The sequence below is a fragment of the Silurus aristotelis genome (genome assembly GCF_946808225.1).
Source record: "Silurus aristotelis genome assembly, chromosome: 22".
NCBI lineage: Eukaryota > Metazoa > Chordata > Actinopteri > Siluriformes > Siluridae > Silurus > Silurus aristotelis.
In genome coordinates, this window is record NC_139595.1 from 9,691,109 (window position 1) to 9,718,245 (window position 27,137).

The 27,137-nt window shown below is 36.7% G+C and overlaps 1 protein-coding gene across 50 annotated transcripts in view; it reads left to right on the plus strand.

Moving 5' to 3' along the window:
- mbnl1 (muscleblind-like splicing regulator 1) overlaps positions 1 to 27,137 on the plus strand; it is a 71,363-nt gene that overhangs the window by 34,456 nt on the left and 9,770 nt on the right. For 26 of the 50 annotated variants that reach the window (XM_083525934.1, XM_083525931.1, XM_083525942.1 and 23 more), the window contains 3 exons: positions 18,409 to 18,579; positions 20,345 to 20,575; positions 22,241 to 22,480. In XM_083525934.1, coding sequence (XP_083382060.1) covers positions 18,409 to 18,579; positions 20,345 to 20,575; positions 22,241 to 22,480 — 642 coding nt within the window. Of the gene's footprint in view, positions 1 to 18,408; positions 18,580 to 20,344; positions 20,576 to 22,240; positions 22,481 to 26,808; positions 26,857 to 27,137 lie in introns of all 50 variants that reach the window. The other 24 variants (XM_083525918.1, XM_083525967.1, XM_083525925.1 and 21 more) reach the window with 1 other exon arrangement.

The following is a 27,137-nucleotide window of genomic DNA, read 5'->3' on the forward strand; positions in this document are numbered from 1 at the left end:
ACAACAACTAGTGTATAAGAGTAAAAAAAAAAAAAAAGTGCTAGATGTTGCAGTCATGCTGTTCTGCTGAATGGAAGCAGTGCTACCAGAGACTCGATATAGTGTATTAGTGAACTAGTTAAATACATAGTGAACTAGTTAAATACTCTGAGTTGATTGAAGTTAAACAGGGAGCAGGTGAGTTCAGTCCCCCGAGAGGAATAAGAGTATCTAAAAGCTGGACTGGACTGGGTTTGTGGAATGATGTCTTGGCTCACCAGTGGAATCGGGGGGTCAGACATGACAAATTGTTAAGTGAAGTGTGGACTGATGAAGAGGTGGATTTACAGTTTAAGGTCGTGCTTAAATACAAACTCAGCAAGTTCTTATCCAAAATCTCAGTGCAGTTTATAGCAAGAGCGCTAGTCTGTCATATCCTGGCTCCTTGACACGAAGATTGTATTATTAATAATAATAATAATAATAATAATAATAATGATACAAAGTAAAAATTATTTACATAACTAGAAAGTACAGACGGCAAAGTAACAATTGTGTCAACAGCCATGATAGATTGTATCCTAGCACCTTCTAATCACATACCAAATCCAAAAGCTCACCAAAATCAGTGAAAATGAAGCTGCAAAAACACCTTTTCAAAATAAAAAGCAGCATTTTTGTACAGTTGCCCAAACACAGGGGAATTTAAGTAGCGCAAAATAGAGAACACAAAGAAGCAAAAACACCAAATAAGAAGTAAGAAAAAATTTAACAAACATAATCTTTGTATCTGTATGCAGGTGTGAATAGTGACTTGGGCTTCAAATTCCATTATATATCATCATAAGCTACAGACTAAATCTTATGATTGATCAGATATCTTGGCCTGGTAAATATTTTCTTTTGGAAACTTCTGGAAAATCTTTAAATAACAGTGAAATAAGGTTATGCTAAGCTGTGTTCAGTGCGCGGTCTCCCAAGGGCCTCCATACATGAATCACAACACCACGTCAGTTGTGCCTTTGGCAGTTGATGTTCCTGGATGTCCACTTCATAGGTTAGTCCACAACACTTCCTGTCAGTTTTTGAGTTGGTTAATAAGTTTGGTAACAGTTTCATGTGTGATGTGCTTGCAGTATTTCCTGTTAAAGTCCTTCGCAACCCTGCAACAGCTTCCTGATCCTGGCATGAGTTTACTACTTACTTCATTGTAAGATTTTTAAAGGTTGTCAGAAAAAATATGGATGTATTATAAATAGAATAATATTTTATCATATAAACTAACCATGAAAATATATTCATATATATATATATATATATATATATATATATATATATATATATATATATATATATATATATATATATATATATATATATATATATATATGAACTTCCACATCTCTTTATACTCAAAAATTGAACTCACCAAAAATAACCATTTAAATTTGCCACTTATAAAAGTTCATATCCGTAAGAAAATGTTTATTTGATTCAATAGCATACAAATGAGAAGTTGAGGGTCTTGCAGAGACTTTAGGGATTTGAGGTCCCAAGTGTTAGATCATTAGCATAGAGGCTTAACTACACATCCTTAAACTGCTGAGTCAACTGCAGTGGAGTCACATGCTGTCTGTGGCCTGTGCTAATTGTACTGTAAGATGGCGCAGTGAGCAGTTAGCTGCTCTCACCGTGAAAAAGAAAACAAAGGATGAGTCTAAAGTCTGTTGTGTTTGCTGAGTGTCACGCTTCATCAGACAAACATTATTCTTGCTTTCAGCTGTCATGAAGTCTGTAGTGACAGCTGCAACAGATATGATTTCACCATAAAATCAAATACAAAACGATGACGGGACTCCAATTGAGTATAATAGCTCTTCTAAAATACATATACTGTAGTTGTGTGATGTGCAGAACCAGGAGACCCAAACCTGTTCCAGCATGGCAATGCCCCTTTGCACAAAGATAGCTCCCTGAAGATATAGTTTACATCAGTTGGAAGATCTTTAGTGGCTTGCTATTGACCTCAATCATATTGAACATCTTTGGGATGAATTGGAATGCTGACTGCATTCCAGGCCATCTCACCCTACATCAGTACCCTACATCAGTACTCTTACAACCACACTGCAAAATCTAGTGGAGCATCTTTCCAAACGAGTGGAGGTTATTAGAAGCAAACAATTAACAAATTCTAATTACCAATGCAATGGGATGTTCAAAAGCACACATGAATCTTGTATAGATTTTTGTCAATATATTGTTGGTCAAATAAAGTCAAGCTTTAATTTGCTGGTAAATTGCTGGTAAACTGGTAAAAAAAAATTATTAGTTTCACTTTAGATGTGAATGACTTACTGTTACTGTTAGCATTAGTTTTTCAAATCATTATCTGTGCATGTGCTAGCTAGCATAAGGTCATGTTATGGTGCTGGAATTGTTTAAAAAAAAAAAAAACATTATACAGTGAGTATTTAGTGTATATAGTAGTTTAAAGTACATAGTACAGTACAACGTCTTAAAATCTGTGTTTTATTTCTGTTTATAATGAATAATAACTGATAAATTGCACTTCAGTTCTGTAAAAGATAAGGAAAAACTATTCTAATACTGAATAAAAGCTGTAATTATTATTTTAATATTCTAGGCCGATATCGTACATTCTCAAAAGCATTACTAACAATGCTATTCTGTAATTTTATAGGTAGTGAGTGAAAATAGTCTATTACTGGGGTTGCTAGCTCTTTATGAAATGATTAGACATATATAGCGTTCAGGCCACTAGTGGAATTTCTGTAACCAAGCACAGCACGTTTTGAATACATTACATAGCAGAAATGAAAATACTAATATATTTTTGTATTTATTTTTTTATTTTTTTATTTTATTTTATTTTTTTTATATATATATAAAATGTGCTCTACACATATACTTTTATGCGCTAAACGTTTTTTTTTTTTTTTATTCACTGCAATTGTGGCATTTTTTTGCTGTCCTTTTTCCAAATGGGATTTCTCAGTGATTTAATGCACTTTTATTAAGGCCAAGGCCAACCCCAGCTAAAATCCATGTATCAAGGTTATTTCTACAAGCAATGACATATTTTACATATATTACATTAGTTATAATTTTCTCTTTTAAATAATAAATATCAGACGTGTTTAAAATACTACATTTTAAATATTAATGCAAAACTATACAATTTAAACATTACGTTACTGTGACTGTGAACATAATAATAGCATCAGGATTGTTTTTATACACCACACACTGCAGGATAATGTGCAAAGATCTTTAAAGATTATTGGAACCCCTTTTACGCCAAATCTTTTGGAATAATAAAAGACACAACTGGCTTGTTTTTTCTAGTCTGGCTATGGCAACACTTCAATTTTACGAAATGTTCTTTTATTTTATTCAACCATATAATTCAGTCATCCCACGACAACTGCTATTATATATTTAATGTCGTTCTCTTTAAATGTGTCATCAGGAAAATGAGTAGGCAGGCACTTTCTTATCTGCTAAAAGCAGCAGCCACACACGCACACATCTTTCACACAACATCCTTTCTCAATTACAGCTGTCTATCTTCACCATACGTCTCCCATTACACACCCTCACTGCATCTGAAACTTACAACACACCCTGTATGAGGACTATTAGAATGTGTCTGGAAGAGAGAAAGAGAGAGAGAGAGAGAGAGAGAGGGGGGGGAAGAGAGAGAGAGAGAGAGATGCCTCAACTTCACATTCTAACATGAATTATGTTAAAGTATAGGTTCTTCACACACACACACACACACACACACACACACACACACACACACACACACACACACACACACACACACACACACACACACACACACACACACTTGGTCCTTGGTGCTTTCTCTGACTAAATATTTTTGACAAATGTCTTCCTTAGGCATGCTTGCGCCATATATTTTTTTTTTTTAATAATGGATGTAATAGCACACCACAGGATGGCTTAGGGAAAATTTTATAAAAAAACTTTCACTTTGTTTCCAGACTTGTTTTGTATGTTTCGTGGTGTTCTTGATGTTGTGACACTTTAATTGCACACATGTGGACTTCATTTAACTAATTATATGGCTTGTAATGGTTACTGGTTGCTCCAGAGCAATCGTTGGGTTTTATATAGCAATGCAAACTATGCTAACATTCATGCTATGCATTTGTAAACATTTCTGCAAATTATATAATTGCTGTTTTTCTTATTCAAATGAATCCAATTAAATATGTTTCAGTTCCAGGATGGATGTGGAAATGTTTAAAGGCTGAATATTTATGCAAAGCACATTATATACTCTATAAATTATTGTTAAAATTGTCTAATACCGCATGACATCAGTAATTACTCTCATAATACCCAGCTCTTCTAGTACTCCCACAATACTCCATCCATTATTGTCACTATACTTAATCCATTAGTGTCACTATACTTCAGCCATTATTGTCAATATACTACCTCTCCTTATTACTCTCACAATACTCCATAAATTATTGTCACTATATTGCCTCTCCCCATCATTGTTACAATACTCCATCCATTATTGTTAGTAAACTGCCTCTCTCCATCACTCTTACTATACTCTCTCTCCATCACTCTCATTATACTCTATCTCCATTACTCTCACTATACTCTCTCTCCATCACTCTCACTATACTCTCTCTCCATCACTCTCACTACACTCTATCTCCATCACTCTCACTATACTCTCTCTCCATCACTCTCACTATACTCTCTCTCCATCACTCTCATTATACTCTATCTCCATTACTCTCACTATACTCTCTCTCCATCACTCTTACTATACTCTCTCTCCATCACTCTCATTATACTCTATCTCCATTACTCTCACTATACTCTCTCTCCATCACTCTTACTATACTCTCTCTCCATCACTCTCATTATACTCTATCTCCATTACTCTCACTATACTCTCTCTCCATCACTCTCACTATACTCTCTCTCCATCACTCTCACTACACTCTATCTCCATCACTCTCACTATACTCTCTCTCCATCACTCTCACTACACTCTATCTCCATCACTCTCACTATACTCTCTCTCCATCACTCTCACTATACTTTATCTCCATTACTCTCACTATACTCTCTCTATATCACTCTCACTATACTCTCTCTCCATCACTCTCACTATACTCTCTCTCCATCACTCTCACTATACTCTCTCTATATCACTCTGACTATACTCTCTCTCCATCACTCTCACTATACTCTATCTCCATCACTCTCACTATACTCTCTCTCCATTACTCTCACTATACTCTCTCTCCATCACTCTCACTATACTCTCTCTCCATCACTCTCACTATACTCTATCTCCATCACTCTCACTATACTCTCTCTCCATCACTCTCACTATACTCTCTCTTCATCACTCTTACTATACTCTCTCTCCATCACTCTCACTATACTCTATCTCCATCACTCTCACTATACTCTCTCTCCATCACTCTCACTATACTCTATCTCCATCACTCTCACTATACTCTCTCTCCATCACTCTCACTATACTCTCTCTCCATCACTCTCACTATACTCTATCTCCATCACTCTCACTATACTCTCTCTATATCACTCTCACTATTCTCTCTCTCCATCACTCTCACTATACTCTCTCTATATTACTCTCACTATACTCTCTCTCCATCACTCTCACTATACTCTCTCTCCATCACTCTCACTATACTCTATCTCCATCACTCTCACTATACTCTCTCTCCATCACTCTCACTATACTCTCTCTATATCACTTTCACTATACTCTCTCTCCATCACTCTCACTATACTCTCTCTCCATCACTCTTACTATACTCTCTCTATATCACTCTCACTATACTCTCTCTCCATCACTCTCACTATACTCTATCTCCATCACTCTCACTATACTCTCTCTCCATCACTCTCACTATACTCTCTCTTCATCACTCTCACTATACTCTCTCTCCATTACTCTCACTATACTCTCTCTCCATCACTCTCACTATACTCTCTCTTCATCACTCTCACTATACTCTCTCTCCATTACTCTCACTATACTCTCTCTCCATCACTCTCACTATACTCTATCTCCATCACTCTCACTATACTCTCTCTATATCACTCTTACTATTCTCTCTCCATCACTCTCACTATACTCCATTCATTACTGTACTCCAACATTCTGACTATACTTCAGAATTTCTCATTGTTCTCCCTCCCTCCTTTATTCACACTATATTCCATCCCTCTTCCATACATAATACACTTTATTCCTCCATCATTCTTACTGTCTAACTGGTGCTATAATCCTTGTCATTCATTAAACAAATGATAACAGTCTCTGCCTCTGGCTTACCTCTTCTTTTTCCACTGCATCCCTCTGTCATTCTAAACCCAACAACATTCTAATTATATTCCATCCCTCCATCATTCTCACTATACTCCGTCAACCTGTCACTCGCACTATATTCCATCCCTCCATCATTCTGCTATACTCCATCTCACCGTCATTTTTACTGTCCCTCCAACTTTATCACCCCCTGTCATTTATAAAAAAAATAAATAACAGCAATATCATTCCCTATTTGTTTCCTGTAAAACCCTCCATCTGTCCCTCTTGCAAATGCCTTTCCACTTGAGTGAGTCCGTGATGGAAGTAATTACTGTGTTAGCTGTCAGTCTCTGTTATTTTGTTCTTACTTAATTTAGATTTTCTTTCTGTTTCTTTAGCTTTCTAGCTCTTTTGGTGCATATTTGCTGTCAGGATCACATGCCAAGATTTCAAACATAAGTCATGTGTGTGTAATTCATGCATGACTCCCTAAATCTTTCCTAACACACACACTCACACACACACACACACACACACACACACACACACACACACACACACACACACACACACACACACACACACACACACAAATATATGCATGTCTGTCAACAATGCATTTACAAAATGAGGAGGTAATTGTATTAAGGCTAAGTGCTTTAGTCTCTGTGCTGTATACCAAGGTGATGTTTGAAGCTATTAGCAGCAATTACTGCTTCTTCTGCAGCCTGGGAGAATACATCCCACCCCCTTCCCCACCGCACCCCACCCCACACACACACACACACACACACACTCACACACACACACACACACACACACACACACACACACACACACACACACACACACACACACACACAAAAACACATCCATGCACATACATAAACACATCTGTTAGCCACATGCTGTATGGCTGCCATGTCACTGCAGGATTATGGGATGCCTGTGACAGATTACAGTAGGATTAAGACACCAAAGGACACAGTCCACTGAAACACAGTATAAATCATACCTCCCTGCCTTTTTTCTCTTACTTAGTGTCTCTCTCAGTCTAAATCTTAATTTTCAAGAATGGAATTATGGTATTTTCAGAGTGAGAACTTTAGATTGCAACATTAAAGCACAATACAAACGACAGATGAACATGCATCTGAGCATGTGATATTATTGATATTGTCTTTGGTAAATTCAAATAATATAGTGCATTTACTATGAAATAAAGTGTACATTGTGGTGGCACTTCAAAGATCACACTCATGAATGTAACCCGGAGTCTCTTTCTGATTTAGTAAATACAGTACATTTTAAGTAATATAGTCTTATGGTATATATGACTGCAAAGTGTAAAGAGTAAACCCTGGAGTCTCTCTTGGTCTCTCTCTTTAAAACATAATTAGGAACCTGAGCGTGTTTCTCTCGGTACTCAAAATGGACCGTTCGTAGAGCTGTTTGCTTCAGTAATTTGCATATTTCAAGATCCTCCCTTTTTCCTTCGGCTTTCTCGTTTTCCCTGTTTGCCTGCAATATTTGCTGCTGGAAGTAAGAAATATTCCACACCATACTTTTTGCAAATTCAGTGTCTGTTTTGTAATTCTGATCAAAGCAGCAAGGAGAAAGACCTCTGTTGCTAGGTTACCATAGCCATCACAGACACAACAAAGTGTGTGCATGGAGAGCTGGCCACCAGTGCACCAGAGTGTGTGTGTGTGTGTGTGTGTGTGTGTGTGTGTGTGTGTGTGTGTGTGTGTGTGTGTGTGTGTGTGTGTGTGTGTGTGTGTGTGTGAAAGAGAGAGAGAGAGAGAGAGAGAGAGAGAGAAAGAGAGAGAGAGAGAGAGAGAGAGAGAGAGAGAGAGAGAGAGAGAGAGAGAGAGAGAGAGAGATACACAGGAAACAGTTTCTTAGCCCCAATAGGTGATCATGGCCAAGGATGATATTTATGCATATTCAAGTACCAGTGTGTGTGTGTGTGTGTGTGTGTGTGTGTGTGTGTGTGTGTGTGTGTGTGTGTTTGCTTTTGTGTTGATCTCGTTAAGAGCGCAGCGACTGATTCACACCCTCTTTTTCCTTCTGATGTCAAAAACATGGTCGCTACAAAAGTCTGGTGCTTGTTAGAGATCCACAAAGGAAATTCTGTCATTTTGGATTTGTGTTCTTGAGATGGCTTTGGTTTTAGTCTGTATCTGTCTTGTAATACAGATGTGTATTTGTGCATCAATATAGTGTATGTGTACTCCTGTGTGTTAAACATTTATATGAAAAAAATTCACATCTTTTAAAACGAAAGGTGTAAAGATATACCTGTACATTTGATATATACATAAATGTATGTTAAGAAAGTTCTTATACTAGAGATGGTTTTCTCTCTGTGTCAAAAGCAACAGCCAAACATCATTAGTACCTTTTTGAAGTGTGATGAAGCTTATACAGATAAGAAACAGCTATTCTACATAGATGTATCTATTAAACCAGAACAGCTGTACCTGAATTCTCTACTTGTAACATATAATCTATTTAACAGCAGTACTAATACTGTGTGTGCAGACAGTGGACAATGTAGAATATCTATGAGCTGTAATGAAAATAAACCATAAAATCTTGCAAGTGAAATGTCACTGGTCTTAGCTACTAAGCATAGTTTCCAGGGAAATTGTAAATGGCTTCCGTTTGGCCATGTAGTGCACTATCCATATAAAAAAAAAAATATATATATATATATTTGTCTTTTTACTTTTTACTTGCTATAGCAACTATATAATTGTAAATAGTGTTGTGTCATTAAGCCCCTGGTCCACATATATAGTAACGTGATTGAAATACAATTTTTAGTGTTATTGGAACCAAAGGCTACAAAGAATGCCAGATTTGAACAGTGATTTTAAATATGCATTGGAATGCCTTGTTGATCCATTTTGGGTTTATGGTGCTCCACATTAAAGTATTAGGAGCTTGGATTTGTATTACTGGAAATAACTGCCTGGGAACATTGCCAGCATGGCTGTAAAACATTAGTTTTAAGTTTTCCTTCTGCTAGCAGACCATGTTATTTCATATATTTAAGCTGCAATGAGCCATATAATCATCTATATGTATACTATATGGACAAAAGTCTGTTGACACCAGACAATATTTCCATGTACTTTTTGAACATCTAATTCAACCTTTTTGATTGGCCTACGTTAACCTTGTCTAACAGGTGCTCAAACGTCATTGATAGATGGCGACCATGTTTTTAAGAAACGCAAATATCCTCAGAAACTCTCCTGGGACATTAGACAGAGACACGAAATGCCAAGTTACAGGTCAATCTGTGTTTTAATAAAGTCCATTCTTTTAAAATATTTCTCTAGATTTCCACAAGTGTGGTTGTGATGATTTGTGCTCAGTCAGCCACAAGGGCGTTAGTAAAGCCATCTACTAATATCGGGTGAGAAGGCCTGTGGTTGCAGTCAGCATTTAAATTCGTCCCAAAGGTCTTCAATAGGGTTGAGATCAGAGCTCTGTAGCAGGCCACTCAAGATTTTCCACTCCATTCCAACCCATGCAAACTTCATGAAACTTACTTTGCACACAGGAGCATTGTCATGGTCCTGTGACAGAGGTAACAGTTTGGGGAAATACCACATATGGCTGGAAAAATCAGGGGTCCCAATACTATTGTTCATACAGTGTATGTTAAATATATAAATAGATATAAGAGGCAGGTAATGACAGGTGTTTTTGTATGAATGTGAACACGTAGATGTCTGTATTCATGGAAGCATGGTGAGAGGATGATTACAAAGAGTGACTCAGCTTCTTGAGATATCTGGGCTGAGACTGGACAGCACACTTCCTGTGTGCTTGAAAGTGCTGAGTCACCAAAGCTCCAAGAGACAGGAAATCTATCTGTCCCACTATGTGACACATCAATCATTCTGAGAGAAGAGAGAGACATGGAGAGCAGTGGCGAAACAGGACAGACAAAGACCAAAATGTTTTCATTGACACAGAAGAGTGTTGTTGTTGTTTCTTTAGAAACAGCTTCAATAGACAGTGCTAGAATTCAGCAGCTCCAGTAAACAGCACAAGTCATAACAAGTTTTTTTTTTTGTCTAGTCATTTTGTTTTTTTATGGCATTTGTCTTTAGTTTATCTCGAACCAGAAGTCATTACCGAGATTCTATGCACATAAGCTGAGGATTACTTAAAACACATAACACATTTATATTGTATTTTATGTGATTTGTGTGACTCAGGGACTTTAGTTAGCATGCTACGACATGAGCATGGCGTGTGTTGACAGAGGTACTAGCATTAAATCTGAAACTTTGGAGCCTGATCCATTTAAACAGATGATGTGTACAGATGAGAAGGTCAGCGGGCTGGACAGACTAAAGTACTAAAGCGCCGCTGCATCGCTTTCTTTAGGTAGTGATGAAGCAAGGACAAAATCTTAATGGCACTGCTATTAGCATGTAGTCATTGTGGGTAATGTAGGTAACCATTAACAGCAGTGAAAATAGGCCGTGTCTAAAAGAAAAGAAGTGTAAACAAAAAGACGACTCAGAATTGCATTACAAAGTAAATCTTGGACGCTTCTAAAAATGAATGTGCATGTGATTCCGGGTGGAAATGGCTTTTAGGAAATGGCTGTGTATAATGCCTGAAGCTCTGATTTTCTACTTTATCATATAAACAACTTACATCTCTGCAGATAAATAATATAAAGCAGGGAGGACACCATAGCAAAATACCTACTTTATCACTCAAAATAATGAAAACAAGGTAAATCACCGGCACCATTGCAGTCTGCTGGTCTAATGCTGGCAATGATCGCTCTGCTAATAATAACAGTAAGACGATATGATATCACACATAGGCTAGGCGCTATATGCAGTTATTACACTCACCACTCTACATGAAATTCAGAGTGAATAAAATACCAATGACTCAGCAGAAATTCTGCACCATTTAGCATCTTAAAGCGCACTGGGAAACACTGAACCAGGATCAGACTCGCTGTGTTGACCAAACCATGCTCTAAAAACAGCACAACTGATTCAGTTATTTTTTTAAATGCTGTTAGAGGAAGGGAACCTGATAAGGGTCAGAGGAGGTCATAAAGAGCTAACAGCAGCTCAAAACCTTCATTCCCTTCTATAAAACCTTGTACTCATAAATCCCTCATAAACATGCTCTCTCTCTTCTCTCTCTCTCTCTCTCTCTCTCTCTCTCTCTCTCTCTCTCTCTCTCTCTCTCTCTCTCTCTCTCATCTCTGTCTGACCTCCATTTCTTTGCTTTGTCTTCTAAGTTTAATTTCCCAACATATACACATATTCAGTTGATTGCCTCAGGTTGTGTCACACCTTTTCTAAACATCTTCCACTTCTCAGTCACAGAACATGCATGGACATGCTGGAAACTTAATCTTGATAACATTTAACCTTTAAGCTGCAGCATGCGAAATGTGTAATACTGCTTTGTAAGGTATTTCTTTTTTGTTTTGCTCTAGTTTCTAAGCTCTGTAAATATGTTTTATACATTTGCAGACCACTGAATCATTTTCACGAAGGTTCTGACTAATCAGAATATACAGCAAAAGCTGCATTTCTTTATTATAAATGATTAATAGAACAGAGAAGAGCCACATAACATTAAAAAATATCCTCTAAGAGGTCCTTCTTCCTTTCATGACAGAAAGGAATCATATCTAAAATAAATGCATTGTTCCCATAATTCTGCTAGAACATACCAGCATTGGCAGTGGTTTGAGGATTAGCATGATCTGGTGTAGCTAGCATCTGCTGAAGTCATTAGGTAACATGGCCCCTGTATGGAAGTCACACTAATCGAGGAAAAAATGCTGAACACAGCACTTTAGCTTAACACATCCAGTCTGTCTTGCTTTCTCTCTTTGCAACTGTATATATGTTTGTGTGGACACCTGACCATAAGACCTTTATTATTATTTATTTTTTCTTCCCATTCCACATTTGACCTCTTATTTGCTGTTGTAATAAACTCCACTCTTCTGGAAAGATGTTCCACTAGATTTTGTAGTGTGCTTGTGGAGATTTGTGCTCATTCAGCTGCATGGGCATTAGTAAAAATCAGTTGTGTGGTGAGGAGGCCTGGGGGTGCAATCTGCATTTCAATTCATCCCAGAAGTGTTTAATAGGTTCAGGGTAAGAACTTGAGGAAAGAGCAGGCCACTCAAGATCCTTTTCTTTTCATGTAAACAATGTTTTCATTAAGCTTACTTTGTGCACTAAGTGACATGGCTGTACCATCTATAGGCACTGTGTTCAGGGCCAAGGTCAGAGTTACATTATATTGTGAATGTTCATTTTCAAAATAGTCATTAATGCTACTAGAGCATTAGTTCAAACACTTGACAAAGAGAGGCAAAGACTGACAACCACACAAATCCCTCCAGCAGGGTTGTGTCTGTCAGTGGGACGTTATTTTAGCTGGCCAGAACTATGCAACACTTGCGGCTTGTCAAATGTGAACTGGCCCTAAAACATGCTGGTGCATATATCTGCAATTTCCTGTGACAAAGCTGACATTTCAGACAGGCCCAAGACGGTTGACAGTGGTGTCATAAATTGACAATAGATTCCATGCCTGAAAATGGTAAACGACAAACCTCTCAAACTGTCTCCACTAAGAATTTTTTTAAGGAGTAGCAGAGCTTTCTATAACAGTAGCTAAAAACTTACCATGTGAAGCCATAGTAATAGTTATTGAAATTGTATTTTTATTTTTATATTAATATTATTATTAGTAGTAGTAGTAGTAGTAATATCATTATTAGAGCTTCAACAATTAATCGATAATAATCGATAATGAAATTTGTTGTCAACAAATGCCGCTATCGATTAGTTGGGCTGCTCAAGTTACAGGTTAGCATGACGGTAAAATAACACAGCCGCTTGTAGAATGGCGGAGAGTAAAGGGTGAACCGTAAAAAAGACAGCAGTAAAAGAAAATACACTGGTATCAAAAACTGTATAATCCTCATCATGTGAAAATGGTGTAGTTTTATAAAGTGCTATTGTGTAAACTGTTTGCTAACTTCAGGACAGTCGCACTGGATCTGTTCTGTCATGACTCTTGATGATCGGGTTGCGCAATTACCTCACTTGCGACTTAGGGATGGATTCAATTAAAACAGTGCGAACAAACAATCTAAAAGTAGCAAATAACAGCAGCCTCAAACCTGTTAGTTTGCTGCGTTTCTCTGTTCTGTTCTCTTTTTATAGCATTTGTCTACTACAACAGTAACTTATCTGTTTTCAAATGTGATTTACTGCAGCTTTACTACGTTTAAATGCTTGTTTTTAATGTTTTTATATTTAGTTTATGCATATATCATTTAATTATTACACTAAATAAAATTACTTTTTATCTTCACAACTAAACAAAAATTATTTTTTTAAGCATGGTTGTCAACTTGCCATCCACAATTATCATTAAAAACAAAAGTTTTAAACAAAAATGATGATGTACACAATTTACAAGCCATTATAAGCTTTAAAATGTTAAAATTAAAAAGTTAATCTCAATATCTGACTTTTGCATTACATTTTTTTAAGTACATTTTTATACATAAATACCCTGCTTATTTAAATTAAAAAAAATGATTAAATAAATTAAGATCCGCCAGATTAATCGATTATCAAATGAATCATTAGCTGCAGCCCTTATCATCATCATTAGGCCCAAAACACAGTGGGTGCAACTAGACAGTTTAAACAATGCATAAGCCTGTTATACACTGGTAAAAGTAATGACATGCTCCAGTTTTGAAGCCTGTATTCAAAGAAAACATTATGTTAAACTAATAGCTAATAAACTGATTAAATTGAAATAGGGTACAGATGGTCCCCGAGTTACAATGGCTCGACTTTGATTTTACGATGACGATAGAGATACATTGAGACATGTAGCATACGATGTACGATACGTTGGATGTGCAGCTGGGATGAGCGTATCTGTCTGTGAATGCCCCATTCTCGCTAGCGGTCGACGGAGTAAAGTTGTCTCAGTGTGTATTACGGTTTCAAACAGCAATTTTTGTGATAAAAGCCTGTCTTACAAGCGCCCAAGTATGTCTCCTGCTAGTATTAAAAAAATGAAGAGAAAAGCCATCGGTTTACAGCAGAAAATAAAAATATCTCCATCGTGAGTAGAGGACAACCTGTATTTTGCAATCAGTAGCAATACAGTTTAAAATCATTTTATCACAAAGAAATGTTTGTATTAGGATGTATATAAGTATTGTTTTGTATATCATATAGAAATTTTGCATGATATTAATGCACTCAAAGTTTTTTATTAGCTAGAGTGCCTATGTTTGAAATGCTGTCTGAACACACCATTCTACTTACTCAAAATAAATTCGCACGGATGGATAATGACTTGTAAATGATGTGCTGGCTCTTGTCCATCAAAAGGTGACTATTTGCAGACTCGAGCATCAGCTTGCAGGCTATTATTTTCTTCTAGTTCTGATGGCGTAAACACGGCCATTCATTTAAAAAACTGGCATGATGCTGACTTGTGAAAGGGTTAAAGAGCTTCATGCTTAGACTGAGGATCCGAACCGATCTGATACACACATCTGAATCATGTGTTCCGATGCTTGCTGTTTTTGTGGGGCCACATGTTTTGTTGTACTGCTTGTTTCTGCACTGCTATTGTGTTATAGGTGACAAATTGTTTTTTTTTAAGATCCTTCCTGTGTAGCAAGGTGCATGGCACATTATGGCTCCCTTTAAAAGGCACACAAATGTACTTTGTTTCTAGGTCAGTGGAAAATGGCAGCCTCAAATCATGTGTTATCTTTCTTGATTGACTTGTGTACATCATGTACTGATACAGTGCTATTTCTAGCTCAGTGAATAGCTTTAAATGTGAGTAAAAATTAAATACTTTGAAGCTGTAGTTACTATGAGAGTGCAGCCTTTATGTTGTGCAGACATGTCAGTAATTGGCTTTGTTAAAACTAAAAAAGCAGTTTAGGTTCTCAGGGTGCTTGTATTGATTTTTGGTTTACCATCTAATGGTGATTTATGATTTTTCACTCGGGCAGGTTTGGGCTCCAAACACCAATGATTCCTTTCCTAATAGTGTGCGGGACTTGTTGAAATTGTTGGACTGGTTTAATATGTTTATGAGCTTAGATTTCTTGTTTAGTTGTGTGTTGTTGCTCATTGATGAACCAGCTAGAAATATTGCACCTATTTTCCTTTAATATAGGTATGTATGTGTGTATGAGTTGTGTCCAAATGTCTAATAATGATTGTATTGCTCTGTGTTATATTATGGTTACAGCTTTAGTTAAAGTCATTAATACTCTAAGTGCCTTGAAATGTGTAGCATTATTGACATAATTTCTGCTGAAGTCAGTGTGGGAAATATCAAGTGGCTTTTCTCCCCTTTTGAATAGTCGATAGCATTTAGCTTACCTCAGAACCTGGGCTAATCCATACCGGACAGTTGGTTCCATGGCAGTGGTACTCATTTATGCCACTTTCTTCTTTAAAACACACACATTCGAACAGCCAAAGACACATTTATGACCCATGCTTGCTGATTACTTTCTTGACTTAAATCAATGCCAAATTCAACACAGGCAGGACACTTTAGTTGCTAGAGAGCATTTTAAGTGAATGGAAAATCTAATAAGAAGCTGAATTAATAAATAATGTAATCAAAAACTTTAATTTGTATTGGGCTTAGAGAAAGACTATATTCTAAATGTTTATTCAAATGCCTTGAAGGTTATATTTGAAAGCTAATACATTTTGAATTGAATTTGAGTATTGTGCTTTATAATTGAAATAGTACTGACTTAGCTGCATTTATAGAAATAATGCACAAAGAACGATGTATAGGGATTTTGTCCAAAATTCCTTACATTCTGTACACACTAAGCTAACAGTTTAACACTTTGGGAAGACTTGATTTTAAAGGAAATGTACTACATTCCCAAATCCTTAATGTAAAAATTAGACTTTGAATCAGAAAAAGATTAATAAGACAAAACCAGAATGTCTCATTTATGTATAAATGTTTAGACAACCTGGTGGCTTGATATTTATGTTGTCTCACAGTATAAGGAAATCTAGTGAATGTATAAACACTGCAGTATGTGAAATCTGGACTATGGCACTCCATTGAATCCTTGCTGGGTTTGTAAGTGTGCAGATACGTTTCCACTGCTCTTTAGCTTCTTCATGTGTGACTTTCATTGTGGTTAGTGTTTATTTTCCTCTTGTAAAACACCTGTTGTAGTTGCCATGCTGTGTCTGAACTTGCTTTATAGACAGGTTTATATACAACTCTGTATGAGGCAGCTTTGAGAAAGACAGAACTGAATTCAGATAACACAGTCTAGACGGCATTCTGAAACAACCACTTTTCAGTTACCATTACAGTTAGCTAAGAATCTAAACCCATAAAAATACTCAAGTATTAAATACACCACTAACCATTAATATTTTGATTGTGTCTCCTTTAAACAGTGGTTTTATTGGCATTACTTTTTTTATTGACTTTTTTATTTGTTTGTCTACTCCAATATCAGGCCTGTAAATGTTAAGCTGGAAAAGAGTCTCTGTGGGTTTATGGCCCTGTGTATAATAATATAATGAATTGTCCAGAGAATAAAATTTGTCCACTGAGAACACCTCAAATTCAGAGTCAGCACTAGGCTTTTTTTATTGTGTCAGTATTTTCTGTTTTCACAGAATAAAGCTGTTTAGATTAAGATTAAGTTCTACAACATTCATATGATTGATATTTTATGCTGGAACTCCCAGAGGCTATATACACTGAATGTAGACTCATACCACTCCTACAGTGTGTGTGTGTTGTGTTCACTGCTGACCTGAGCTCACCCCTCGTATCTAGCTCTTCATTGTAGAGTATCACATGAGGGTATTAATAGTTGTAAATAGATAGTGAGGGGGAGAGTATAGTGAGATGGGAACAGGACACACACTCAGGGTAGGACTGGTACACACCAGGCATTCGTCTGTTCGCAGACATGGGGGTAAGACGAGAAGTGCTAGACAGCTGTCCTGAGAATATTGAGGTGCATGAGATATGCAGTGAACAGCTTAGCTCATTACTGAGAATTGCTTTAACAGTTATAGGACACATATGATATGTTTTTAAATTTGATTTCCAAAGAATGCTTCTTCATGAACAGAAATAGAAAAATGTTTATTTGAAGCATAAATAGCCATAATACAAACACTACTATATATCATATATATTATGTCATAAAAATGTCATAAATGAGCGAACAGAAATGCACTATTATTAAAATTGTAAGAACACAAATAACCAAATAAACATAATTACCCAAAAAAACACAACTTTTTTACCACAGGAACTCAAATGTATGTCTGTGAAGGGTAGCTTCATGCTAACAGCATAAAAGATAAACGTATTGATTGTACTGCAGATATTTATCTGCAGAAATCTGTAGATTTATGCATGACTATTGTTTGTCCCCATCTCCAATTCTGGAACTGTCTGTAGATTCTGCAGTGGATAGATTACCTTTGTATGCAGACACAAACCAATCAAGTAAGATCAGATGAGGCCACACACTCATCAGCTGCATCACTACCGCACAGCCCCAGGAATGAATAAAGTGATTTTTTTTAGAAAGCCTGTAGAATAAGAAGACTTGCCCAGGGGAAAGCAGTACATTTCAAGTGATACTGATTTATTTTTTACGGTGACAGTGATTTACTGCTGGATCAAACACATGAGCTGAGAGAGTGTAAACTTTATATCTGCTTTAACTCAAAATGATGGTAGAGGGATAATTGGTTAATACTGAATTCTGTTAGTCATTCAAGCACCTAAATGCAAATGACTGTAATGAACTTTCTCTCTCTCTCTCTCTCTCTCTCTCTCTCTCTCTCTCTCTCTCTCTATCTATCTATCTATCTATCTATCTATCTATCTATCTATCTATCTATCTATCTATCTATCTATCTATCTATCTATCTATCTCTTTTCCACTCTCTCTGTCTCTCCTTCTCTTTTGTTCTCAGGGACGCTGTTCCAGAGAGAACTGTAAGTACCTGCACCCGCCTCCCCACCTGAAGACGCAGCTGGAGATAAACGGCCGCAATAACCTGATCCAGCAGAAGAACATGGCCATGCTCGCCCAGCAGATGCAGATCGCCAGTGCCATCATGCCTGGCAGCCAGCTTCAGCCAATGGTAAGGAGGAGCTCTTCCCACACATGTGATGCTTCACTTCTTGTAAATTATTAACAGCACAATAATCTGTAGACTAAATCAAGAGCAAAATCGTGGTTTCAGTTTAAATGGTTCTGAACAGGAAGATATTAAATGACTAGATAAGTTAGTGCCGAGAGGATTGTGCTTACTCTATTTACACTGTGGTTTTCACAAAGTTTTATTTTTTATTTTTTTCAAATGTAGGTGCTTCAGTGTTCATGGTGTAGATTATCGACAGGACAGTATACAAAAAAAGCAATGGAGTAAATACATGCTAATTATTTAATTATTTAGAAATATAACACCCTTTGATTCGCTTAAATGAAGATGAATGTTTTGATATACCATCTTACATTTGCCACTGTTTGTGCCATTTTTTAATGATACATTATGTTTCTGTCATGATCACCATTAAACCAGGTTGTGCTAAATGAGACTAAAAGGTCTCATGAGGTATTATATTGCTAAAGAGGCAGATTTCTGCTCTGACCTGCCCTAAGTTGCTTGCATAGCTAGCACGTCTACACACGATTGTGAAGCCATGTTACCTTTTACAGATTAGCACTATGGGTTTGAGCAACATCGTGTTATGAAATGATATAATTCCAGAAATTTGAATTAGAATAGAATAAATTAGAGAAGCCAAGAACAATACAGAATAACCAGGGCATTTTGTTTTTTTCTTCATGTAATTTCACCAAATGCTTTTACTTCAATACAAGAGTGTGTGGAAAATGCACATTATTAAAGATGCAGTATAAATGTATATTTTTGTAACTACAATTAATTGGAGTACTTATGAGATTAATATGATCTATGAGCTGCTGTCCTACAACTTAGATGAACAACTAACTGCTATATTGGAATACTAAAAAAATTACAAGCATCTGCAAAGTCAGGGAAAGTCAAACCAGCTCCGAATTCATTTTTGGGTGTAGAATAATTGACCCTTTTTTTTCTGATGAAAAAGTAAGCAATGCATCCATTCGCTATACTGTATACTGTTTACTCAGCGTTGGTGCATAATTTTTTTTCGGGTTTTATCTAAAATGATAAAAGAAGAGTTTAATTTTATCTGTTTGATTAATAGCCAATTGTGTTATATTCCAGTTTTGCCCTAGTTTGTGTGCTTTTCAGGAAATATAAGAATAGCCTTATGGAGGATGTATTGCTCCAGAGTAATGCTTTTTTTTTTTCTTTTTTTTTTTAAGAGTTTAATTGGCTGTTATTAATACTACTCAGTGTGTTTGTAACATGTTTTAGGGCGTGTTTATAGAAATGCGATTGTAATTTTGACCTATGTGGTGCAGCATTATTAAAAAAGCATCGATTAAGCACCAAACTCTAAAAAATCTACAATAATAGCTTGGTTATTTATGGTTAGGTAAACTGACCTTTTGTTAAGATAATTAGAGCCTATCCATGTTTTGCTTTTTACAGCAATGTTTTAATCAAAGTGAAACAATTCAAATAAAAAAATCTGTTGGCTATTTTTGTTCACAGATGTTCACTGTAATTGGCAGATTTGTATTCAATAGAAACCTATTCAACATATTATGACAATCATCGGTCTTAAAATGTGAAATAATCTCCAAAAGCATCCTCCAATTACTGTGTTTATTTGTGTGTGAAATACACTGTGATACAGGATTAACCGATTCATTCAAAACTCTTTTTTTATGCATTCATTAGCTCATTGCTTTTGTTTCTCTTTTATTTTTCTTTCACTCACTCTTTCCTGCAGCCTTTCATCTCTGTCACGCCAAACTTAGCCACCAATGCCAGCGCGGCAGCAGCTGCAGCGGCGGCGGCTTCGTTTAACCCCTACCTGAGTCCCGTATCGCCAGCTCTAATGTCCACTGGTGCTGACATGCTGCCGAGCGCTCCAGTCCTGATCGGTGGTAATCCTGCTGCACCTGTAAACTCCTCAGCAAACGCAGCTGCTCAGAAACTACTGCGTACCGACCGCCTGGAGGTATGATACAGAAAAAGGGCAAAATGTCTGGTACAGGAGCAGTTAATGTCTACTAGAATTAATCAAGTGGACTTTATTTTACAAAGCATGTAGTTTAGTGCACCAACTGGTGAAAAGAAAGGCACTCCAAACTACAAAATACCAAAAAGAAATTTTTTTTACATGGAGTTACTGTATTGTAACGTGTCATTTGCATACTGCCACAAGGAATTCATTTTTCATTCCCCCATTCATTTCATAGCAAATATGTACTTTTCACATATTGTGCCATATTTTCAATACTTATCTGCTTTATCAGTGGTATGGTGAAGCTGCCTAGATAAGTGTGAAGCAGTCTTGCTGTTCGGAATTTAAGCATTCAAAATGAAAATACATATTTATTACAAAATCAAACAAAATATTTGTTGTGCTTTATTTAATATTTTTTGTTATGACTGCACCATAGCTGCATTTTAAGCAACCCTCTTGATGTTTATGAAACAACGGAAGGGATTTTGATATTTTCAAGGATCTTAGTACCTGCAGTTTACTGCCAAAGATCTTATTGCGTTTGTTAAAAAACAAAAATGCCTGTGGAATTTGCTGCCCCCTACTGTACATATAAGTCTAATGAACAGATCATTTGTCATACAAACTAAAATCACAAGAGTGACGTGTATTTGTGTGTGTGTGTGTGTGTGTGTGTGTGTGCGTGTGTGTGTGTGTGTGTGTGTGTGTGTGTGTGTGTGCGTGTGCGTGTGCGTGTGCGTGTGCGTGTGTGTGTGTGTTTGTTTGTGTGTGTGTGTGTGTGTGTGTGTGCGTGTGTGTGTGTGTGTGTGTGTGTGTGTGTGTTTGTGTGTGTGGTGGGGTTCTTGCCAAGGGCGTAACCAGGAACTAATTGGACAGATTAATAAATATATCAGATACACTAAATATCCCCTTGGGATCAGCACAGTTATATTGATGTGTGACATAATTATGTATTTTCAGTGTCAGAAAGACAACAGTAGGCACGATGATAACACTGGTTGTCATTTTTTCAAGGCACTATCTTCTGTCAATTATTATCATATCAATAACAAATCAAAGACACGTCCACTGAAAATAAAATGCTAGCAGCTAGAAATAGATGGAAAAGGACTTGAATCTTGATTAGGGTTCCTCCTCCTTTTGGTAAAATTATTCCGCTTGGTTAATTCTATTCTTTGCTCTGTTAAGTGTTAGACAACACCACCCCATTTGTCATTTGGAGCAGTTAAATTACGGGATTGTAATGAATACCTGGTTGACCCTAAAGGAACATCATGTGAAGCTCAAAAAAACAAAGAACAATGTTATCTGACACCCAGATCCATAGCATATAAAGACTTCTGGTATGTGGTAGCACAGTGAATAAGATGTTGGACTCCTGATCAGTAGGTCATTGGGTTATAGTCGCAGCACCATGAAGCTGCCACTCTCGGGCTCTTGAGCAAGGCCCTTAATCCTTAATTGCTCAGCTGTATAAAAACTAAGATAACTGTAAGTTGTTTTGAATAATCTCATAAATGTAAATGTTCCGGGTCACTATGCATTGTTTAAGTAGGTGTGTGTGTGTTTGTGTGTATAGTGTGTACATGTTTGTCTGTGGCCGTTGATCTGGTCATCATTTAAATGTCTGTCCTAACATTGTTATGTGTGTGTCAGGTGTGTCGTGAGTACCAGCGTGGGAATTGCTCTCGCGGTGAGACAGACTGCAGATTCGCTCACCCGTCAGACAGCACCATGATAGACTCCAGCGAGAACACGGTCACTGTGTGTATGGACTACATCAAGGGTCGCTGCTCACGAGACAAATGCAAATATTTTCACCCTCCTGCACACTTGCAGGCCAAGATTAAAGCAGCACAGCACCAGGTGAACCAGGCCACAGCCACCGCGGCCATGGTGAGTACAGGACACCCGAACATACATGCACACACAGATACTTGTCCATTAAAGTTTACACATTTATACATGTGCACCTCCATGCATATAGTACACCCATGTAGAGTGCATACTCATATTGATATGAAACACACACACACACACACACCTTAACACCCACACACAGTTTCAGAGCATGTTCGAATATGAATATTGACATTTTAATGATTATTTTTCATCTCAGGTTTACATGGTTCCTTCTATGTCACCATACATGCTTAAGGAGGACAAAAAGGCATGTATGGTGTAATTACTGTGCAAGCAGATGTAATTCATGAGGCTTAAAGGGCATCTCTGACACATTGGCAATAATTTCATATTTCATTACATTTGTCGATTTGGAAAGGTTACTATGCTTTCTAAAGTTAAATAAAACTAAACAGATCAGGGGATGTTATGTTCATTTCTTGAATAAGACGTACGGATGGAAACATTAGGAGATATTCTTGAAAACCTTCCATTTTCTTTCATCAAAGATTCCTCATTGTAACAGTAGTTCCATTATTGGAAAATGAGTCTCATTACAGCTGCTAAATAATTCATAATCCTTCTGACTAACATGCCTAAAGATCAACCATAATGCAGTAATCTGGGACTAAACAGTTGCATCCTTTAGCTGTTTTGTCCCAGTTAGTTATTAGGACTTATATTTGCAAACTAGAGAACACACATGACTAATGAAAGGTATGAAAACGCCATACGATATTAACTATTATCACAGTTGTCAATTATTATGTTAATGACTTTCCATTTCCAACAGCAAAATATTAAATGCTAAACTGAAATGTCTCTATAAGTATTTATTTCATTAATTAAGGAAAATCTATTTATCAGCCGTCAGTTTTACAAACAATTTCTTGTCTTTTTAAAAATATCGTTTGTCGTATTAATATTGTAGCTGATTTCATTATTATAGGTTTTCTTTGTAAAAGAGCCAATCCCATTTAAGCTTTTTATGTGTGTGTGTGTGTGTGTGTGTGTGTGTGTGTGTGTGTGTGTGTGTGTGTGTGTGTGTGTGTGTGTGTGTGTGTGTGAAAGAGAGACAGAGAGAGAGAGAGAGAGAGAGAACCATGTGAAATATGAGGTTATTCCGAACATGTCAGAGATTTTCTTCAACAGATATATAATAAACGTTATATGGATTTATATGTTATATATCATATCCGAAAGTCTAAGTTTAATGATCACAAAAGATAAATGTCTCAGTGCACATTATGTTTCAGGATTCTACTACTTTTTTGCAGATTTTTATCATTTTGTGTTTGAAGGTGCATTTCCTTCCTATCCACTAGAGGGCACTGTGAACATTTTTAACAGAATAGAGCCTGCAATCAGCAGATTAATAGTGTTTGTTTTATTGTGTAATATCTTCCCGAACATCCCACAATAAGACCTGTAACAACTGACCTTTTGTATTAGATAAGTAGGAGTGGTGGAGGCTATATTAGGGTCCAGATAGTGTTTTTCCTATTACTGTTTTTATAACATAGTCAGTTTGGACACAACTTCTCCTTTAGTTGTCTTTCTTTATTTTTATTATTTTCAAAATTGTACGTTAATACTGAAGACATCCAAACTATATAAGAACACACATGGAATTACAGTACAATTATTACAAAGTTAGTACTTGCATTTCAGCAATCATTTTAGTATATTCTCAAGAGACAATACTATAGAAATTAAACTTGGATATATTTTAGAGAAGTCAATGTGCAGCTTGTGTAGCAGTACAGATTTACTGTCCTCTGAAAATAACTCAACATACAGCCATTATTGTCTAAATAACTGGCAACAAAAGTGAGTACACCTTAACTGAACATGTCAAAACTTTGTCCAAAGTGTCAACACCCACACTCATACAGCCATATTTGTCAAAAGTGATAACAGCTGAATGTCGCTTAACAATGCAAACTAGTATGTCCTATTTATAATGATTATGTTTCTGTCTGCTTGACAGGACCATACAAAGTCCTGTTTCTTATATTAGAGCAGTTAAAATTTGGTGCTTTGAGTATAATTTTCTCAAACTGACCACTGGATGTTCAACATTCATGGCAAAGAACTCTCTGGGGATTTGAGAAATTAGAATTGTTGCTCTCCACAAAGATGGCCTAGGCTATAAGAATGACCCCAAACACACTGCCAAGATGACATCTGCCTTGCTGAGGGGGCTGAAGGTGAAGGTAATGGATTGGTCAAGTATGTCTCCAGACCTGAAACCTATTGAGCACCTATGGGGCATCCTCAAGCTGAAGGTGGAGAAGCACCATGTGTCTAACATCCATCAGCTCTGTGATGTCATTATGGAGGAGTGGAGGAGGATCCCAGCAACAACCTGTGCAGCTCTGGTGAATTCCATGCCCATTTAAAGCAGTACTATATAATAATGGTGCTCACACTAAATATTGACACTTTAGATACAGTTTTGACATGTTCTCTTAGGATTTAGTCACTTTTGTTGACAGTTATTTAGACAATAATGGCTGTATGTTGAGTTATTTTCAGAGGACAGTAAATCTGTACTGCTTTACAAGCTTCACATTGACTACTCTAAAATATGTCCAAGTTTCATTTCTATAGTATTGCCCCTTGAGAAGAAATAATAAAAGGGTTGCTGTAAACAAAAAAGTCAAACAACCCAGAATGTTTTATATTTTAGATTGTTAAAAGTAGATACATTTTGCTTTGATGACAGCTTTGCACACTCTTGGCATTCTCTCAACAGATTCACGAGTTAGTCACCTGAAATGGTTTTACAGCAATCTTGAAGGAGTTCCCAGATATGTTGAGTATTTTTGTCTGCTTTTTCTTTACTCTTAAACCACCACAATTGGATTTAGACGGAGTAAGTGTGTAGGCCAGGTCATATGATGCAGCATGCCGTTACTCTCCTTCTTGGACAAATAACTCTTACATAATTTAGAAGTGTGTTTGAGGTCATTGTCCTGTTGGAAAATATTTTGTGCAAATCAGATGGGATGGCATGCTTCTGCAAAATGCTGTGGTAGCCATGCTGGTTAAGTGTAACCTTAATTTTGACTAAATCACCAACAAAGCCCCTCCACACCATTACACCTCCTTCTTCATGTTTTACAGAGGAAACCACGTGTTTGGGACCCGTCTGTTTACCCACTCTAAAAAAGACACGGCAGTTAGAACCAAAAATCCCAAATTTGGACTCATCAGACCAAAGAACAGTTTTTCAGTGATCTGTCTATATTTTGTGTTTCTTGGACAAAGCAAGTCTCTTTTGCTAGTTTTTTTTCTGAAGTAGTGGTTTTCTTGCTGCAATTCGACCAGTAAGCAGTCTTCTCTGAACAGTGGATGCTGAAATATGCCATTTGAACTCTGAGAGGTGCTTTAAATTAGTGGTCTCTGAAGCTGGTAATTTTAATATACGTATTCTGTGCAACAGAGGTAGCTCTTGGTTTTTCTTTAATGGGACGGTGCTCACGAGAGCTTGTTTTTATCATAGTGTTTGATGGTTTTGTCAACTGGATAATTTCTTTCCATAATTTGCATTGGTACAGTAGTAGCACTAATAGGTCCAAAGCATTTCAGGTGGCTACCTTGTGAATCTGAGAAGAGAATGTCATGAGTGTGCCAAGCTATTATTAATTGTAGCTTCTTTGGAGAATCTAAAATACAAAACATATTCTGGGTTGTTTATCACGTGCAAATATAAAAAAAAACGAAAGACAGCTGAAGGAGCAGGTGTGTCCAAACTCTTGGCACTTTTGTCAAATTCGATTAAAAGAACATGTTAGACTGTAAGACTGTAACATATGTTTATATTTCATGGTAATTATCAATGGAAACCCCACCAATGGTGATTTATGCTTCAATGATACAAAATTTAACTTAGAATTTATGTGTAGAATTGAAAAATTATGCTTAATCTAATTAATTGGATCGATATCAGCTGTTGATTTTTAAAATACATCAATAACACACAGTTGTAGTTAGTAAAGAACTAAACATACATTAGTTCATTAAGGGCTAAATAGCGTGAGAAAAGGCCACTTGCACTTCTGGACCCTGCTGTACATTAGTTTGTAGTGTTACTATTGCATTAGATATCTTTTCGTGAATTACATTAATGTGCATGTTAAGTCCTGATATCCCTTTTGTACACTGCATTCCAAATGATTTGTTTTTTATTTGTTTTTTTTTCTCAACCACCAAAAATGCACTGCTGCCCCATGATGCACCTCTGCTTGCTGTTTATGTTTATGCGCTTGAACCCCATTGGCCCATTGCCATCATGTGCTCGCTGCCTGCTAATTAAGACGGCTGTCAAATCACTGAAGCGACCCCTCGAGGCCACCTTTGACCTGGTACTATGACCTTTCACCTTTTTGGCTTGGCATGTTGCTTTGTTGTAGTGTCTTAACAAGCAATAATTTGCTAGCGTAGACTGTTTCTTAATTGGCTTGATGTTCTCTTCCTACTGCTGTTTTAGTAACTTTCAGTGATCAACTGATTGTGGAAAATTGATAATTTGCAAGGAGACTAAATTGCAGGCTGGAATAGATTCGATAAAAGATTTGAGCTTGTAAAAGTAAAAAAATAATAATAATTATCAAAAATTAAAAAAGCCATACCACAATCAGATCAT